Here is a 19,234-nt window from a genome sequence, read left to right as displayed (position 1 = left end):
ACCTTTATCTTTTTATATGTATATATGTGTATGAGGACACAAAGCAGTTTACTACATTGTTCTCCTCTTCTCCATTTTATCTGCAGAGCAGCTGGCTCAGGGTTGCACAGCAAGCTCCAGCGGCAGCATGGAGATTGAAACCGTGTTTTCTCACATCCTGGTCAGGCTCTCTCAACCACTGGCCTCTTCAGAGTATCCACCAACAGGCCATTAGCCAGGCTATTTTGGCAGGAAGCACGAACAGCAACAGGCCATTTGGTACACAGAGATCTTCATAGTCACTGGTGATCAGCATAGTTTAGAACAGCACTTGATAGTTTTCCAGATGCTGGGTCGAAGTGATGCCATCCCAAGACAAAAATCAGCTGAACTGGCAAATCCAAAAACTGCCAGTTTAAGTGTGCATTATAACGTGAATAATGGCATAAAGTCTATGCTGCCGTGCTAGAAGACAAGCTTACCTGCCAGGGCTATGGTTTTCATTTCAGAAGGCTCACTTGGGTTGCGCTGCAATTTCCTCTTGGAGAGAGATGATGATTTCCCAAGGTTAAAGAAGGAACGCCAGCTGCCGACTGGGGATTTCTTCATCTTGCTCGGTGGTCTCTTTCTGGAGTGAGACAACAGCAACAGAGTTCACATTAAGAGGCTGATAAAAATTTGTTGTCTAAAGTGAGCCCCGCTGCATGCGGGAAAACTGGTAACGTAGCAGAACAAATCATTTTCGCATCCCTCGTCTCCAGAAGCATCAACATGCACCATATAGTTTTACCCTTAAGAAAGAGGAAGGAACTGAATGTTCTAGAAAGGATCATAATTCGTCATTTGCATGAGATGAGGAAGATTGTGATAATAATAATTACACTTTAAATCTGTGCAGGGAGTTGGGGTTGGGATCAAGGCTCACTAGCGTCAAGATGAGTGCTGGAAGAATTTTCTCGCTCCCCACCTTACCCAAATCTTTCCATGATTACCCCACACTTTACATTGATACGCTGTTGCCACTGCTTCCCTAATCCCACCCTTCCCTTTGTACAAATCTGTCTACATTACACAAGCGCTGCTGTCATACATGAACATATATGAAGCTGCCTTCTACTGAATCAGATCCTTGTTCCATCGAGTTCAGCCCTGCCTACTCCACCAGGCAGCAGTACTCCAGGGGTCTAAGTGGAGGGCTTCCCCATCACCTCCGACCTGATCTTTTAGCTCAGGGGTGGGGAACGTCAGGCCCGAGGGCCGTAAACTGGCCCTCGGGGATTGCTGGGCTGAGCTGAGCTTTGGGGTGGCCTCCCTGGGGCCCAGCTGGCCAGTGAGGATCATTGGGCCCTGCTGCACTGTGCAGCAGCCTCCCCAAGGCACAGCTGGGTGGCAGGCATTGCAGGGCCCAGCCACGCTTCATGGTAGCCTCCCTAGGGCCTGGCTAGCTGGCCAGGATCACTGCGGGGCCTGGAAAAGTCACTATCCAAGTAATTTCCCCCCTTGTTTCTTTATTTCCCTTTCTATTTCTTCCCCCCATTTCCTTGTTACCCTTAATTTCCATTTCTTTCTCCCTTTATTTCCATTTCTTTCCATTTCTTCTCCCATTTCTTCATTTCTTTTTCTTCCCCCTTTTCTTTATTTCCTTTTCTTTCCATTTCTTCTCTCTTTCCCTTTCTTTCCATTTCTTCCCCCATTTTTATTTCTTTTTCTTCCCCCATTTCTTTATTTTCCTTTATTATCTGTTCCCCCTCCATTTCACTTCCCTTTCTTCCCCCCATTTCTTTCTTTCCCTTTCTCCTACCTCCCCTCTCTGTGGATCCTGAGTGGTGGGCATTGTGAAGGACTGCTGCTGGGGTATGTGGGTGTATTTAAAGGTCTGCTGGGAGCAGCTGCAGTTTCCACATGAAGGGAGGAGTGGCAGGGGTGGGGGGTGGGAGCCAGCTACCACCAGTTTAATTTGCACTTGATTATCCCAGATGGTGTGGCCTAATATGCTAATGAGTGTGTGACCTAATATGCTAGCATTAGGGGATGTGGTCTAATATGCTAATGAGCTCCTGCTGGGCTTTTTCTACAAAAAAAGCTCTGGACCTAGGCATTTGCCTCGAACAGTGGGCTGGATGTGTGTCAAATTAGGCTCTCCTCACATGACTTCAAATAGAAAAACAATTATTTGCATTAATTTTGCTGGTCTGGCCCCAAAACCCTCCCCCTCGGCGAAGCACTGTTTTTTAAGTTGATAATTTTGTATGGCCTGTGAATGATGTTATAAATATCCAAATGGCCCTTGGCAGAAAAAAGGTTCCCCACCCTTGTTTTAGCTGGAGATGTTGGGGATTGATTCTGGGATCTTCTATATGTCAAACAGGTGCTGTACCACTGCACCACATCATCTCTCTGTGTTAGATGCATATCCACTGCAACTCCCAGAAATAGTGCCAGAGGTCAAAGTAGAATAAAAGATTTCTCTAAGGAGTCAGTGTCATTTGGCAGAGGCATATGGGGAATTGGAACTGATGGCTTTACTGACATGGGGGAAGGGGGTTCAATTCTCAAGAAGCGCAGGAGCCACCTACATCAGGGCTTCCGATACTAGAAATAGCAAAATGTGTCTTTCAGATTCTTGGAGTGAACGTTAAGAGCATGCTCAGGACGGGCAAAAGTAAGGACTGGCCACTGAAGCCAACCTTGTAGCTTGAAATAAAGTTTGAATCCAGTGGGACCTCTACGACCAACAAAGTTTTATTCAAGGTTTAACTATCATGTGCATACACACTTCTTTAAATAGCCTGAACGTGAGTTGACAGGAATCTTCTGAACGAAGCTCTCTACCTTTCAGATGGAAAGTCTATGATGGTGTGGAATTTTCCCTGCAGAGCAGCAGGTCCTTCACCCACTTCAATGTACTTGCTGTCTGCCACGATGGGCGAATTTATCTGGGCTTGAGTCCTCGCTTGTGCTTCCTCTAACGTGAGCAGTTTTGTGGAGGGAGAAGATACCAGCAAAGATTTAGGCCGCGACAAGGAACTGTGACCTGCAAGACAGAAAGAGAGATAAAGAGCAGTGAGGGGGGGAAGGCATGGGCAAGAAATTGAGATGAACTTCCAAAGACTAGAACAAGCGGTTAAAATTCTAACAAATGCATTGTAAAATGCACCAATATTAATACCATTACTCATATGATTTCAATCAAATCTGTTCTAGAAATGACCATCAGGCATTTCTGACCACCTCTTCAGCCCAACTGGTAGCACCACTTCTCTACCAGCTTGCCATTAAACCATCTGTCCCATCCCCTCTCACTCATGGACCACTTTTCTTCCACGCATATACACCCACCCACTGCAAATTTAGATGGGCAGTGAGATAGAGAAAGCAGCACAGACCGTTTCTGTAAGTTATCACATTTATGGTTTATTTGATTCACTTCATAGCTAGTGTTTTAAGAGGGGGGGGGAGAGAAAAGCATGGAGAAAACTTCTTAATGAATAAATTGTCTTGAAAGATGAAAATATTCTCCTTGAGTCTTTTTCTTTTTGAGAAGGGTGAACTATAAACACTGTAATAAATAAATGAAGTTTGTTTGAAGTTTGCTAATGCCTTAATATTATTAATTTACTTTTCCTGCCTTTTAGATCATGATTCAATAGGAAACAGGGTTGGAGTTCGATTCACAGTTTTCTTTTAAAGCCCCCCTCCCTTTCAGGAAATCAGATACTGGAATAAAAGTTTTCCGTTCCCTGCAGTTATTGCAAGGAAGGCAGCCTACACACTATAGAAAGATTGTTGCAAGCTTCCTAATTGGTACTGAATGTTCCCTGACATGCTATTCAGCAAGCAAGTGTACGAGTTTTACCCACAAATTAAATTTAAACTGGTACAATTAAGACAATTACATGAATTACCCACAGCCCCACTTTTAACTCCAATAAAACAGTCAGAATTCTTCTCTAAAAGCAAAGAGAATACTTAGGGGTGGCTCAGTTAAAAGCAAAACCATCCAGAATGGAACAGTACAGGCAAGAGTTAAAGCTAAGGATCAACGGAAAAGGTGCAGCTCCATTATTAATACTGACAAGTTTAAAGTGCCAAGATAAGAAAAAAACGTGGCAATTAACAGAGGTCACTTTCTGATACCAAACCACAACTTCATTTCTTAAATTTGATAAGCGTCATTAGCCTGAACTGACATCAATAAAAGGAGCAATGATTACTGAGGGCAGAAAAAAGTTAGGCCACATTTCATATTTGGCTGTAGTGAAATATGAAAATAATATTCTTGGGTGTTACCAGAATGCTTTGAATTTTCACTGGGTCTCAATTGTGGGGAAACATACCGGCGCTCTCTCGAATAACAGAGCTGAGTTTGGAACTGAAAAGGACGTCCACATGATTGAGGATGAATTCCACAACAACTGACTGGATTCGAACCTCCATAAAAGCAGCTGTTCCACTGAAACAGGCAGATTCTATCTGCTTTGACCTTGGGGGGGGGGGGGGAGAACAACAATAAAAATTAACAAAAGCAATGGAAAAGAACAAATCAATACCTATACAGGTCAAATTAATACTGCGTTGTTATACACAATAGCTTCACATTTAGCAGAGTGTTCTCTGTCTGTCACAAAAACAACAAAAATAGGGGCTCCAGTTTACAGCCGAGAAGTTCCCTTAAAAAAAAAATCACTCATATGCTAGCTATGCTCCCCCTAGTGATCCAAGTTGTTTCATAACAAGAAGTCTTAAGAAATTCAGATGAAGAGTTACTGGAAATGAAAATCTAACCTCCTAATCTGTCCTTAACTGCATAACTGGGAGTGAGAAGATGCTCAGAGATTCAAGTATTCTATAGCTGCAGGTGCAATTCTGCATTTAGCTAATTCATCAAAGCAATAAAAAGATTTATAGACAATCTTTAAAAGAAGCCTTTTAACAACGCAATGACAAATTGTACCAAACACACAATTCCAATGCATAGGATGCATGTATTGTGATTCAGAGTTGTGAATCTTTGACTTATACACCTTCTTTCCAAAAACACAAAACCTAAAAGTGTAGCGGAACAGCCTCTGACCCCCATTATACTGGCAAAGTGGACCCAAGTAGGGAGTTTCACTGACCCCACCCTATCAACTACCACTGCCTCCTTACTCCTGCTACCACTAAGACACATTCCTTAAACTGCAGTTCTGAGCACACCACATCAGTGTTACTAAAGCTTACGAGACTGTAGATTGGGAACAGATAACTTCCCACCCCTTTCTTGTTAAGTGGGTAATAAAGGTGGCAGGTTAAGAATATATGGTAAAAGCAATTTAAAAAAAAAGAAATAAATGATAATGGGAAAACACTGCCAATTCACAGCAAGTGTATTGACTGAGAAATTGACATACATATTTATCCGGTGAAATATCAAGCATCTAGATTAACTGCAACAGATCTTGATGCTCTATCAATTCCTAATTGTTAATTGAAACCATTTCTCTTTCTAACTTCCTAGACTTCCATCACAACTGCTATTTCCCAGTTCTTTTCCCCAGTATCAAAAAAGTGCCCAACCTCACTTGGTGCTAGGTAGGGTTGCCAACAGCCAGGTGAGGCCTAGGGATATCCCAGAATTACAACTGATCTCTAGATGATAGAAATCAGTAACCCTAAAGAAACCAGCTGCTTTGGAAAGTAGACTCCATGGCATTATACCCTGCTGAGGTCGCTCCCCTCCCCAACCCTCACTTTCCCAAAGATTCACCTCCAAAATCTCCATGTATCTCTCAACCCAGAGCTGGCAGCCCTAGTCCCAGGGCTAAAAATTCCATCGATCCTGCACCAGTCTTTGTCAGCCAAGAGACTCTTGTTTTGCAATTTCAATTAAGAGAACTTGATACCTCTCCTAAATGCGCATACTTAAAAACCTCACACGCCTATTTAAAATGGCATGACTAAGATATTTCATCATGGGAATGTAAGTTCCCATGGGAACGAATTAAGCTCCACTTGCAAATTTTTGTCCCCCATGAGAAAAAGTATGGATAGATCACATCAGCGGGGCTTATTCATAAGGGCATTTTACAAATGCCAATATAGAAGTACCCGAAATATGAAACAAGACAATATGAACATGGGAGACACTGAATAAAACCAAATGACACCCACAAAATGAAAGAACACCCACCCTTGAGATTCTACTGAAAAATGCACAGAAAGGGGGGGGGGGATCACTGTACAACTCAGTATCTCATTCATACAATGCATAGAAAGGGGGGGGTGGAAATCAAATGATATGAGTACAATGGCATAAGTAGATGTCATGGATTGCACTAGGAAAGTAGGCTTTTAAAATACTGCTTGTCTCAGAGAGTTCCCTTGGTTACTCTACACATTTTCTGATTGGCCAGCATCAGCTGTTAGGGAAATAAAAACTATTCTGGTGGGGAAAGTGTCTTTTGCATTTGGTCTTTCATCTGGCTCAGTAGCCAAAAAGTTGGTTTTTGAGGGGGGAGACAGTTGGAGTCAGTGCTTTTGGACAGGATAGTCCAGAGAGAGAAAGAGACTCCTTTGTCTTTGCTATATTTTAATTACTCTAAGGGCGAATTCAGCTTCTCAGTCAAGAAAGCTACCAAACTGCTCTACTCAGACAATATTACTGGAAATAGATTTGGCAAGAGTTGACTGGGCAGTAAGCTGGAAACTCCCAATCAAGCCAAACTCCCAATCAAGGATTATTATTGTCTTGCTGTTGGACCTCCTGATGGTTTTTGGCCTCTGGGTGACACAGAGTGTTGGACTGGATGGGCCATTGGCCTGATCCAACATGGCTTCTCTTATGTTCTTACGTTATCTGCCTCAAGTGCAATTTCAATAACGGTTTAAATATATGATAAGACAGCTTCTCTATTTTCATGCAAATTCCTGTGCTACATAAAATCCTAAACCAAGATCTAAACAAAGAGTGGAACAATTTATTTCAATATAGAAGATATATAAGCTACTGTAGGGGACTCAGTCACTGAGGGGAACTGAAGGTTTGGTAGGAAAAATCTGCCTGGGAGTTGGGGAGATACAGGGTTCCATCATAGCAGATTTAAGCAATATGACCATAAACAGAATGAATGGAATGAAGTCCTTTATCAAAGCTTTTCATTGTACAGTCTTTCCTTAGACCCAGAACATATTCTGTTCTGGTGCCAGTTTGGTGTACTGGTTAGATGTGAGTGTGGACTCTAATCTGAGAGAACTGGGTTTGAGTCCCCACTCCTCCATATGCAGCTGCTAGGTGACCCTGGATCAGTTACAGTTCTCTCAGCGCTGTTCTCTCAAGAACAGTTCTCCGAAGAGCTCTCTTGGCCCCACTTACTTCACAGGGTACCTGTTGAGGGGAGTGGAAGGGAAGGAGATTGTAAGCCTCTCCAAGACTCCCAAGTGAAGAGTAGAGTATAAATCCAACCTCCTCCTTTTTTTTGCTCTCCCCCCCCCCAATTTCCCTATTTTTAACAAACAAATGACTTGAAACACTATGATGAAATCACTATAATATACATGTCTGTGAGTACACCTCCTCTCAAGCAATTCAAGTTCTGAGCTGAGTTTAGTAAAAACATAAAAATACATCCTTTGATATACTGGGTTTTAAAAATGTTCATACGCTGCATGTATAGTGAGATATAGGCTATATGGGTTTTTTCCCTTCTATTGGTGCATTTTTCATCATTAAAATCCCATTTTGTTTGCTCATGTTGTAGGTACCGGTTTTATTTTGTATTCCTTTGTACCTGGGTACTTCTTGAGTATATGTTTTTGCAGTATGTGGGTCATTGGTTTTGATGGAAGCACACATATCTGTGCATTAGGTCTTGTGAGCAGGACCAATCTGGAAGGTGAGCAAGAAGTGGGAATGGATGCAAAATCTGGGTAGACAGAGCTGCACTTGGAGATTCCCTGATGCATCACCAAAACATATACCCAAGAGAAGAATCTTGAGAGTCCCTTGGACTGCAAGAAGATCAAATCAGTCAATCCTAAGGGAAATCAACCCAGATTGTTCCCTGGAAGGTCAGATGCTGAAGGGCGTGGGAAGGGCGGGATATAAATTCTAAATAAATAAATAAAAATAAAATAAGCTGAAGCTCAAATACTATGGCCACCAATTGAGAAGGGAGCACTCACTGGAGAAGATCCTGATGCTGGGAAAGACAGAAGGCAAAAGAAGAAGGGGACGGCAAAAGATGAGATGGTTGTCAGGGGCCATCAAGGTCAGATTTCAATTCCCCCCACCCCCAATCCAACTCAAGGAGCAGGTAAAGACTAAGATAAACAAATATCTTATAGTGAGGTTGTTCGTAAGTTGAGGCTGTATTTGAAAGATCTTTTTAAATAATTCAAAGGACCCAGGATTTGCATGATTGTTGTTCAGTCAACTGAATGGCTGCTAAACCAGTTGGCTGGTGGTTTGGCTGGTTGGAACAGCAGCTGTTCTTCTAGCAAGGTGTCTTGCTGATGGATGGCTATTACAGCTGAACTGCCTTTTGAGACAGCCCCTAAGGAGAAAAACGGATGGTAGCGGCCATTGTTCTTTCATTTTTACCTCTGGTCTCAAAGGCCACCCCGTTCATTCATTTTGCCTGCCCTTTAAAGCCTCAGGCACATCTTCCACACAGCAAGAACATCTGAAGCAGGGGCTCATTTTCCAGATTTCGCATCCATTCCCACTTATTGCTCACCTCCCAGATCAGTCCTGCTCGCAAGACCTAATGTGTGCTTCCATTAAAACCAAAGATCCACATACTGCAAAAACATATATATTGGCTGACAGTTCAGCTCAGCCAGTTCCCTCTTGAAGTTCCAGATGAAGAACGTGCTTCATTGCCTTTAACAAGAGCTTTGCCACAGGAACACCTGTCCCCATATCAAACATTCATTTTAATATAAACATCTTTTTCAGATGTATAACTTTTCCAGCATTTTGGAAATAAAATAGAAAATCACCCTGGCTATAAATGCTACTTGTGCATTCTGATCGCCCACCCACCCACCCCCAAAAATAAAGTACCTCAGTAGGTTTGGTGCCCAGACAATTGCTAAATTCTTGGTGTGCATATTTGTGATGGCGCAGTAATCAGCAAGATGGGCCAAGTGCCTCATTAGGAACTCCAGAGTCCTAGAAAATGAGAGACAGAGTGTGCTGTTAGTGGAGAAAAGCAAACACTTCACAACAGGTAATGTTTATTATGCTGCAATTCACAAAACAGGAACAAATAAATTAATATAAATTAGTTTAGGAGCAGGAAGGGAGCACTTCAGGGATGTTTCCAAACCAATTTCAGCTTTTTGAAAAATAATTTACACCTGAACTTTCTGATCAGACCATTGATGAAGGCAGAAGCACATGATCTTATTAAAACACCAGAATGCAACAGCAAGCACACACGATACAGGGTTGACCAATACACTGTGATACCATTCTAACAGACAGACTATCACACACCTAGATATTTGGCCATGATTTGACCATGTTACGAGGCATGTGGGTTGCATTCAGACATCACGATAAACCATGGTTTGCTTAAATTATGGTTTGTGTGTAAACACAAAACCTAATGTAGTAAATCTAGGTTGATGTGCTTCTTGCCTTCTCACTGCCTTCCAGCAGGGAGGAAATTCTCCATACACAGCTGTCTTTATACTCAGGTGGCTAACAAAGGGTGGTTTCGCTCAGTGAGACATGACAAATCACTATTAGTCCATCAGTACCGTTTCATAAATCCTAGCCTGTGTTTCTCAAACAAAATGTGAACAAACAACCCCAAATTCTGCAACCTTTTGCATTTGCACTTCACACAACCTGCACTAACTACGTAATTAAGGAGATGAAGTACAGTTCATGGTAGCAGCCTGGGTAGCACAGACTAGTCCATGCTTAAAGAGCTCGTAAGCTAAAGCAGGATCATCGCCAGTATGTGGATAAAGGTAAAGGTAGTCCCCTGTGCAAGCACCAGTCATTTCCGACTCTGGGGTGATGTTGCATCACAACGTTTTCATGGCACAGGGTGATTTGCCATTGCCTTCCCCAGTCATCTACACTTTACCAAGCTGGGTACTCATTTTTCTGACCCCGGAGGGATGGAAGGCTGAGTCAACCTTGAGATGGCTACCTGAAACCGGCTTCTGCCGGGATCGAACTCAGGTCATGAGCAGAGCTTCGACTGCATTACTGCAGCTTTACCACTCTGTGCCACGGGGCTCAGATAGAAGACCACAAAGGAAGACCAGGATTGCTATGTAGATGCAAGCAAAGCACAAAGCACCTCTGCTCTTCTCTTGTCTTGAAAACTCCATGAGGGGGTCACTGTAACTTGACGACGCTTAATTGTTAATTATTACAATTCCTGTCGGCTGCAGAATCAGAGATTATAACAACAGAGCCTGAGATGTTTTTACAGTGCAGAGATGAGATCCAGCCCTCTGGAAAGAACATATTCAGCCACAAAGAGGGGAGGGGGGAGGATCAATCCCAGCAGTCACCAAGAAAACTAGTGAAGCATTTTTGTTCTACAGCAGCCACAAGAGGGAGCCTGCGCAATATACGTCTAAGCATGTGCTGCACGATATATTTGTCCATGACAAAAAAAAAAATCCTATTTTCAAATTTTCCTGTGCCTTACATACAACAATCAAAATCGATCTAAGCATCATCCTGAGCTTAAACAACTGAAGTAGCTGTGAAATCCAACATTATTTTTTTTTGGGGGGGGGGGGGGGGGAATCAGTGCTCATGGACAGGTTTTCATTAGAATGATCCCCTCCAAGTAACACCAGGGACTGGTCATCCTTTGAGACGCCAAGTTACTAAAGATACCTTGGAATAAAACCCATGTAAAACTTCTACATTTGCTTCTTAATTCCGAATTACATCCAGGGATGGCATGCTTGGGGCTGCAAATCCCTTCCTCAAGGTCAGAGCATGGCACATGGGTCCCATTGAACATATGAACATCTGAAGCTGCCTTATACTGAATCAGACCCTTGGTCCATCAAAGTCAGTATTGTCTTCTCAGACTGGCAGCGGCTCTCCAGGGTCTCAAGTTGAGTTTTTTCACACCTATTTGCCTGGACCCTTTTTAGGAGATGCCAGGGATTGAACCTGGGACCTTCTGCTTCCCAAGCAGATGCTCTACCACTGAGCCATTACATCATCACTAGAATTCAGAGCATAACCCAGAATGCAACATAATCCCTCCTCTTATTCTAAGACCTAGATAGGCCAGGCTAGCTCAGATCTTGGATGCTAAGCAGGGATGGCCTTGGTCTTGGATGGGAGACCTCCCAGGAATACCAGGATGGGAGACCTCCCAGGAATACCAGGGACATGACACCGAGGCAGATAATGGCAAACAAACACTGAACGTCTGTTGCCTTGGAAACCCCACCAGGGATCGCCATAAATCAGCTGTGACTAGATGGCCAAAAAACAACCGTCCAATAGGAAGTCTGTGATGCTCATCAAGAAAGCACAGAAGGCGCTGTTGAGTGGAAATAATTCGACACAGGATGTGGTTTGTGTCTGTGGTGACGGTGGACTGCTCATTCTCTGTTATCTGCTTTTTTGCAGATTGGCATAATGCAAAGCAATAAGCTTGGCTTCATAAAATGAACAAAGGCTACATTTAGTAAGATACATTTCCAGGTGCCAAAAAGTAACAAGAAAATCACCAAGACTCTAGGGAATTCGCTGTTACCAGTATTAGAATATGCTGTTGGCAATATTAAAATGTCTCATTCATGGAAAAAGGGTAAGACAGTATGCTGTACCTAAATTACACCAAATCATTTTACTATGGTATGTGTTTTAAGATTCCCTCACCCACACATGTTAACACCAGTCAGCATTCTAGGTCTTCTGACTCATTTTTACCAGCACTCACTCCTCTTTGCCCCTTAATGGAGTACTGCTGAAGCTCTGTTCAGACAGCTTTGCTTCCTCACTGCTAAAAATTAAGTACATCTGCTGTCCAAGCTATAGTAAGGCATATTTACGCTTGCATTAACATTTTATACAGTTCACCTTAATTGGCCTAATCAAATTTGCAGGATGTTGCCTAAAAGGTAAGAAAAGGGTTGTACATTTCCTGCAATTTCTTTCCATTTCACACCCTGGATTTCGCTATTTTATGTAGCATCCCTCTCCCCGATTCCTCATTAATATACTTTGCAAGACTCGTGAATTCCCTTCTTCTTAACACAATCAGACAGTTCTGCTACGATGGGCCCCATTCTTTATCCCCTTCCCCGGCACTTTTACATAACTTCAGCTAAGATTATGCATAGGGTATGTTGTCTGTCTTGTTACTGATCTAATTAAAATAGAAGTCAACTTTATGCAGCTTTAAATCCTTCTGCATGCACTCAACCATTTAATTTAATACGTGCAGGAATAATGCTGCCTCAGTAAGCCATCTTAGGGGCTATAAATTGGGAAGCAAACAGAAATGTCAACCTTTCTGTTAAGAACAATTGTATAATTGCATACTGAATGTGCAGAGTACTTTGGAGAGGAAGACATCAACTCAGATCCCCGTACCCAACATGACATGAGATTAGTATGAAGAGTCTTAGTCTCATTCTATGTCCCAGGACAAAGAGAGGTGTGCTGTCTCATCTGCAGGGGGAAAAGACATTGTCTTACACCATTAAAGAAACCCAGGGCAATGAAATAGGACCTGGGATAAGACGTTCACGTCAAGACAACTAAAGTCAGTGTGTTTTATCTCCCACACACACATTATATATATATAAAATTCATTCCAGCATAAGCCTGCCCAGTTGCATCTGAAGAAGTGAAGTCTGACTTCTGAAAGCTTATGCTGGAATTAACTTGGTTACTCTTAAAGACGTTGCTTGATTTTTATATATAAAACGCTAGTACATTCCATATCCTAACCTGTAGTGGGGTGGTGGCAATTGTTGGATGACATCATGGATTTTAACTAACCGTTCTTCATCTGTAGCAGCAGACACTGCATCCTAGAAAAAAAACAAACAAGAACTTTGTTAAACAACTTGACCGGCCTCAACATACCATGTATCTGTAAAACATCTTTAAGACTAAGCACATCTTTAAAAAAGGTTAAGGTAGTCCCCTGTGCATGCACCAGTCACTCCGACTGCAATACTGCAGCTTTACAACCCTGCGCCACGGGGCTCTTGAAGCACATCTTTAAGACTAACCAAATTCATTCCAGCATAAGCCTGCCCAGTTGCATCTGAAGAAGTGAAGTCTGACTTCTGAAAGCTTATGCTGGAATAAACTTGGTTACTCTTAAAGACGTTGCTTGATTTCTGTTTCACTTTGCTGCAAAAGATGAAAGTGGCTACCCTTCTGAAATCACCAGGATGCTTTTGCTGCAGGATATCACATGTCTGGATGGCTCCCTGTTGTCCTGTTGACAGTCGACATAAAGGTCACTGCTCAATTATGCTGAGCAAGAACAAACACTTCCCACATTCAGTTTAGCAAGCACTGTGCTGCGACGTAAAGATGTACCCAGAGTCAAATGCAGACTTTAAAAATATATTTATAACCCACATTTCCTCAAAGGAGCTTAGGGCAGCATGCAAGGGGTTTTACCCTCACAACAAGGCTGCAGAGGATGGTGACCTGTCCAAATGCATGGTGGTGTGGGGTGGATTTGATCCCAAGTCCCAATCCACTTAGTAACACCATAATGACTGTGACATTTTAACATGCTTCTTTTGAAAAACTGTAACCTAAATAGATGATATTAGTTGAAGAGATTCTCAGACATCATATGAAACTCCAGATGGCCTTAAAGAGTTCCTTCCCTCATCTTGTTCCCAGGGTTCAAGGAAGAGTAGAGAGCCATCTTATGTGTTACACCAGGAGAACATAAGACCATAAGAGAAGACATGTTGGATCAGGCCAGTGGCTCATTCAGTCCAACACTCCGTCACACAGTGGCCCAAAAAAATCAGGTGCCATCAAGGGGTCCACCAGTGGGGCCAGGACACTAGAAGCCCTCCCAAGCACCAAGAATACAGAGCATCACTGCCCCAGACACTGCCCCAGTGGCTAATAGCCACAGATGGATCTCTGCTCCTTATGTTTATCCAATCCCCTCTTGAAGACATCTATGCATGTAGCTGCTACCATCTCCTGTGGCAGTGAATTCCTTGTGTTAATCACCATGTGGGAGAAGAAGTACTTCTTTTTATCTATTCTAACCTGACTGCTTAGCAATTTAATTGAGTGCCTATGAGTACTTGTATTGTGAGAAAGGAAAAAAAGTACTTCTTCCTCTTCTTTCTCTATTCCATGCATAATCTTGTAAACCTCTATCATGTCACCCCTCAGTCGACAAGTCTTCAAGCTAAAGAGCCCAAAGCGCTTTAACCTTTTTTTCATAGGGAAAGTGTTCCAACCCTTTAATTATTCTAGTTGCCATTTTCTGATGCTATAATATCTATTTTGAGGTGTGGTGACCAGAATTACACACAGTACTCCAAATGAGGCCGCACCTTCATTTATACAGCGACATTATGATACTGGCTGATTTGTTTTCAGTTCCCTTACTAAATCCCTGGCATAGCAATGGCCTTTTTAAAACTGCAGTCGCACACTGTCTCAACATTTTCATTGAGTTATATACTACATCTTAGTCAGTCTCCACCAGTTCGGACGCCATCAGCTTGTATTTATAGTTAGGATTTTTGGCCCCAATGTGCATTACTTTGCACTTGGCCAGACTGAACTTCACTGGCCACGTTGACACCCACTCACCCATCCTCAACAGATCCCTTTGGAGTGCCTCACAATCCTCTCTGGTTCTCACCACCCTGAACAATTTAGTGTCATCTGCAAACTTAGCCACTTTGCTGCTTACTCCCAACTCCAAAACATGAATGAACAAGATAAAAAAGCATCGGACCCAGTACTGAGCCCTGTGGTACCCCACTGCCTACCACCCTCCATTGTGAAAATTGCCCATTTATACTCACTCTGTTTCCTATTAAATCAGCCAGTTTCTGATCCATGAAAGGACTTGTCCTTTTACCCCCATGACTATTGAGCTTACTTAGAACAACGAATAGATTCTCATAAGAACACAGCGCAAAGATTCATTTGGACTGCATGCCAAAATCCTTATATGTTATTTTAATCAGGAACACTTATTAAAAACAACAACAGGAGAAATCATTCTGGAACCTGGTTCATATTCACACTAAAGCTGCCCAAATAGTAAAAAATACAAATCTTTATTTTGAACTCACTGAGAATTTCTCATATAGTTGATAGGTGAGCAGGGGATTTGGGAGTTCTCGAAAATACAGCTTGCACAGTGAACCCACGCAGTGTATATCTTGAATGTATACATCTTTCGTCAAGTCAGGGATTTGCTCCGAGTCAAATTCATGCCTGGAGACACGAAAGGAAAATGGAAGAGGTGCAAGGAGAGGAAAAACAGGATAATACACCATCAAAAGCAAACAAAGGTTTCGTTTACAGGAAGAAATAAAAGCCCCAAACCCCAAGCCACAAGAATCTTCGCTTTTAGAAGTTCACATTTTTCTAAGGTGAAGTAGCTTCTTGGGAGGTGGTTTTGGTAGTTCTAAAAGTTGACTGGATTGCTAAGAGGGGGAAAGAGGAACCCACAACCCGATTCCATCCAATGCAGAAGAGATTGTTTCAGAAACAAATTCAGGATATATATTCCATGCATACTCAGCCAAAGCACAAGCAATTCCACTGATTGTAAGTGACAGATGCCTTCCCGGATGTAGTCCCCCCCATGTGTCAAAATGAAAACTGTGTATCAGACTGATGACCTGGAAATTACAATAATGAACACAATGAAGCATCTAAGGCCAACTGCAGTCTCAAACATCCCAATGATTGTGCACAGTCTTTCAGTAGCTGTGCATGCTTCACAAAAATTCATGCGCAATGTCCTCTGTCTTTCAGAGACAATTTGGGGAGGGAGAGAATGACCAAGGTACCAAGATCCATAAAACAGAAAGGCTAGTCCTGGCAAGGTTTGTTTCTTACTACAAAACTCGCTTGGAGATTCCTGTTTCGAATTAGCCAAACTGAGACGAACAGGAATATGGTGAGTCAGACAACTGGGATCACAGACAACTGCCCTTTCTGAAGCTTATGCCCACATGAGCCACAAAAATATCCTGTATTCTGAAATTGTGAATAATAGCTGTAGAGAAAGGGGGGAGGGGGGAGGATTTTGGTTCCTTTTATTTTTATTTTGGCAAATTTATAGTCCGCCCTTTCCCAGGATGGGCGGATTACAACACAATAAAACAGTTAAAAATTAAACAGTTAACGCCATTACATAAAAATGAAATAAAATAAGGTGGCATCAGTGGTATAAACATCATTCACAGATTGAGAGACAGGAATCATAGGTGTCTTGGATGACAATTATCAACAGCGTCGGCCTGGTTATCAGGGTGGAAGTGCAGTCAGCGCAGGGAGGCCAATTAGATGGTATGAGGACAACCGCCTGCCTCAGCCAAAAGTCCGGTGGAACAGCTCCATTTTGCAGGCCCTCCGGAACAGTAGTAGATCCAGTAGGCCCAAATATCCATGGGGAGCTGATCCCACCAGGTTGGGACCAGGGCCAAAAAGGCCCCTGGCCCTGGTTGAGGCAAGACGTCCTTTGGACCAGGGATAGTCAAAAGACGTTGGTTGGCCGATTGTAGTGGCCTCTGCGGCTCGTATTACCATATGTTCCAGTTGTGTGTGTGTGTATATACACACACATATATTGGCCACTGTGTGACACAGAGTGTTGGACTGGATGAGCCATTGGCCTGATCCAACATGGCTTCTCTTATGTTCTTATGTGAGAATATATTATAATGTTATCCATGTTTTGCCTTTTTTTGTGTGTTGTGTGTGTGTGCGCACCCAGAACTCATGGTGACTTCTGGTGGCTGACCCCTATTGGGGCCCTGGAGGATATTCAGAGAAGTGGCTGAATAAAGCCTGTCCTTGCCCTCTCGGCTAGGTATTTCAAGGAAGTCTCCCATCCAAGGATTAACCACAGTCAACCCTATTTAGCTTCTGAGATCTGTTGAGATCAGACTTGCTTGGGCTATCCAGGTCAGGGCCACATTTCACCATCTTTTAGATGTTTTAACTTGCGTAATTTGTTTTTAAGATTTATGTGTTAACTGTTTTTTTATGTTTATCAATCTCAGTTGTTAGCTGCCCTGAGCCCACTTGCGGAAAGTTAGGAATATAAATCCAACAAAAATATTAAAAAAAAAAATTAAAAACCTGCTTTCTGTTCCAACCCAATGATATTTTTTTTTTGAGTGTAGAAATGTGGGAAATAATTCAGGTTTATAGGCTATGCTATTCTTCAAACCATCAACTGCTTCAGAAACTAGCTGGACATTCATAAATACGTATCCTCCTTAGAAGTGCAAGAAAGATGTTGCTACACAAATGAAGCTAGGCATGTTCAGCACCTAAGAAACATAATACAAAACACCTGTTCCTTCCTGTTCATGAAACCACCATCAAAGATCCACTTATTAGGGTTTGTAGAATCTTTCGGGATCAAGTGCCGTGTTCTACTGGAGAAAGTTTTCCTTCCAGACATTTCTCCAGTAGAACACGTTTCTCCAGTAGAACACGGCACTTGATCCTGAAAGATTCTACAAACCCTAATGATGTTACCAGCCGTGAAAACCTGAAATCTTTGATAAAGATCCACTTGTCAATAAACTGACTCCTGTAGTGGAAATTCTCTCTTGCTACTTCTAGGCTGGAGAACCTCCTTTCAACTATGATTCTTTATAATCAGAATTTAACTGGTTTCCAGAAGGTGCTAAAAAAGCCCATGTGGGCCTTTGGCAGTTAATTATAGATGTTGGCTGAGCTACAGATCTGAATATAGACTGGATTTGATTGCACTGGGATTTCTACAAGATATCTGCTGTTCTGTTTTATTGTGTTCAATTGCTTATTGTGCTAATGATAATTATATCTCATTTCTGAGAATGTTTTCCAGGATGGTGGGGGAAGAATTGGTCAGATAATTCCCAACACAATAGACAGAAGATGGATGGATGAATGACAGACAGACAGAGAGGCAGGCAGACAAAACAAGTTACCGTAGCTTCTGGATATTGGAAGCGATCCCAGACAGACGGTATATTCCATCCACAATGCCATGTTTCTCAATGAATTCAGTGCAACTCTTGAGGACCTGGGGGACTTAAAGGGAAAGAAACAGTTGGCTATGAGATGGAGCCTTGCAAAATTCTCTTGTGGATGGCACACAGAAGCCTTCTGAGAGGTGCCTATAAAGCCTATAAACCTTTAGGTATAGCTATAAATGAAGGTCCCTAGAAAAGAAAAAAGTAAAGTTATCCACTGAAACCAGGTTTGAAACCAAGCCATTGGTAGCTTCTGATAATTAAACATTGGGGCTGTGTCCATGTGAAACTGCCTGTTCTTAGCAACCAACCTTGGGCTGAAGCAAATATTATCATAAGACATAACTAAGTGTGATAACACTAACCTCAGCTTAACTTTATGGACAAACCATCAAGCTTTATTTCCATCAGTGGTCAACTGTTGAAACTGCTAAATCTACTATAGCATTATCTGGTCTACTCCCATTCCTCTTATGTCTAGTGAGACAACAGAGGCAGCAAAATCTTGCAACCAAGTTCACCAGAAACTTTTCCTCCTTCATCACCCCTGCACTTCTCCTTTCTTTGTCCACTTCTTTTACGCAGGACTAACCTATTCCCAAACTTGCATGTGATCACATGCACAACTTTCAAATTACTGAGGAGCTGTTCCATCTGCTGTTGTCTGAATTCCTAGTACTTGAGATAGTGACAGCCAGTCAGAGCTGGCTGGTTAAATTAAGCTAATGAAGTCTTAGGCCACTGCCACGTAGCCATCCTGTGATAACTGCAAACACAGCAACTGGTGGGGCACTTGCAGCAGTTGCAGTGTTTCTTAACTTGTCTCCCTACAGCTCTTCCACCCCGCCTATGATCCCAGTGCTGATGGCACAGAAGCTCACTCTGGAAGGCTAGGTTGCAGGACATCAGATGTGACAACGAATGGGCCTGGTAACAGACACCATCACTACTAGCCAGAAACAGCAATAATGGACTGGCTCCAGGAGGCAATGAGTTCATTTCAATCTCACTTTTGTGTGCATGTATGTTTCTTGTGCCGTCTTTGTTCTGAGAAAGCCAGTTA

The 19,234-nt window shown here is 42.5% G+C and overlaps 1 protein-coding gene across 3 annotated transcripts in view; it reads right to left on the bottom strand.

Annotated features, from left to right (window-relative positions):
* The window catches only part of ARHGAP32 (Rho GTPase activating protein 32), a 236,965-nt gene that overhangs the window by 11,733 nt on the left and 205,998 nt on the right, over positions 1 to 19,234 (bottom strand). For all 3 annotated transcript variants that reach the window (XM_060251779.1, XM_060251780.1, XM_060251781.1), the window contains 7 exons: positions 18,127 to 18,229; positions 15,262 to 15,406; positions 12,914 to 12,996; positions 9,026 to 9,133; positions 4,317 to 4,462; positions 2,812 to 3,013; positions 462 to 607 (listed from right to left, as the gene is read on the bottom strand). In XM_060251779.1, coding sequence (XP_060107762.1) covers positions 462 to 607; positions 2,812 to 3,013; positions 4,317 to 4,462; positions 9,026 to 9,133; positions 12,914 to 12,996; positions 15,262 to 15,406; positions 18,127 to 18,229 — 933 coding nt within the window. The remainder of the gene's footprint in view (positions 1 to 461; positions 608 to 2,811; positions 3,014 to 4,316; positions 4,463 to 9,025; positions 9,134 to 12,913; positions 12,997 to 15,261; positions 15,407 to 18,126; positions 18,230 to 19,234) is intronic.

Source organism: Heteronotia binoei, chromosome 12 (genome assembly GCF_032191835.1).
Source record: "Heteronotia binoei isolate CCM8104 ecotype False Entrance Well chromosome 12, APGP_CSIRO_Hbin_v1, whole genome shotgun sequence".
NCBI lineage: Eukaryota > Metazoa > Chordata > Lepidosauria > Squamata > Gekkonidae > Heteronotia > Heteronotia binoei.
This window is presented reverse-complemented; position numbering and strand designations above follow the sequence as displayed.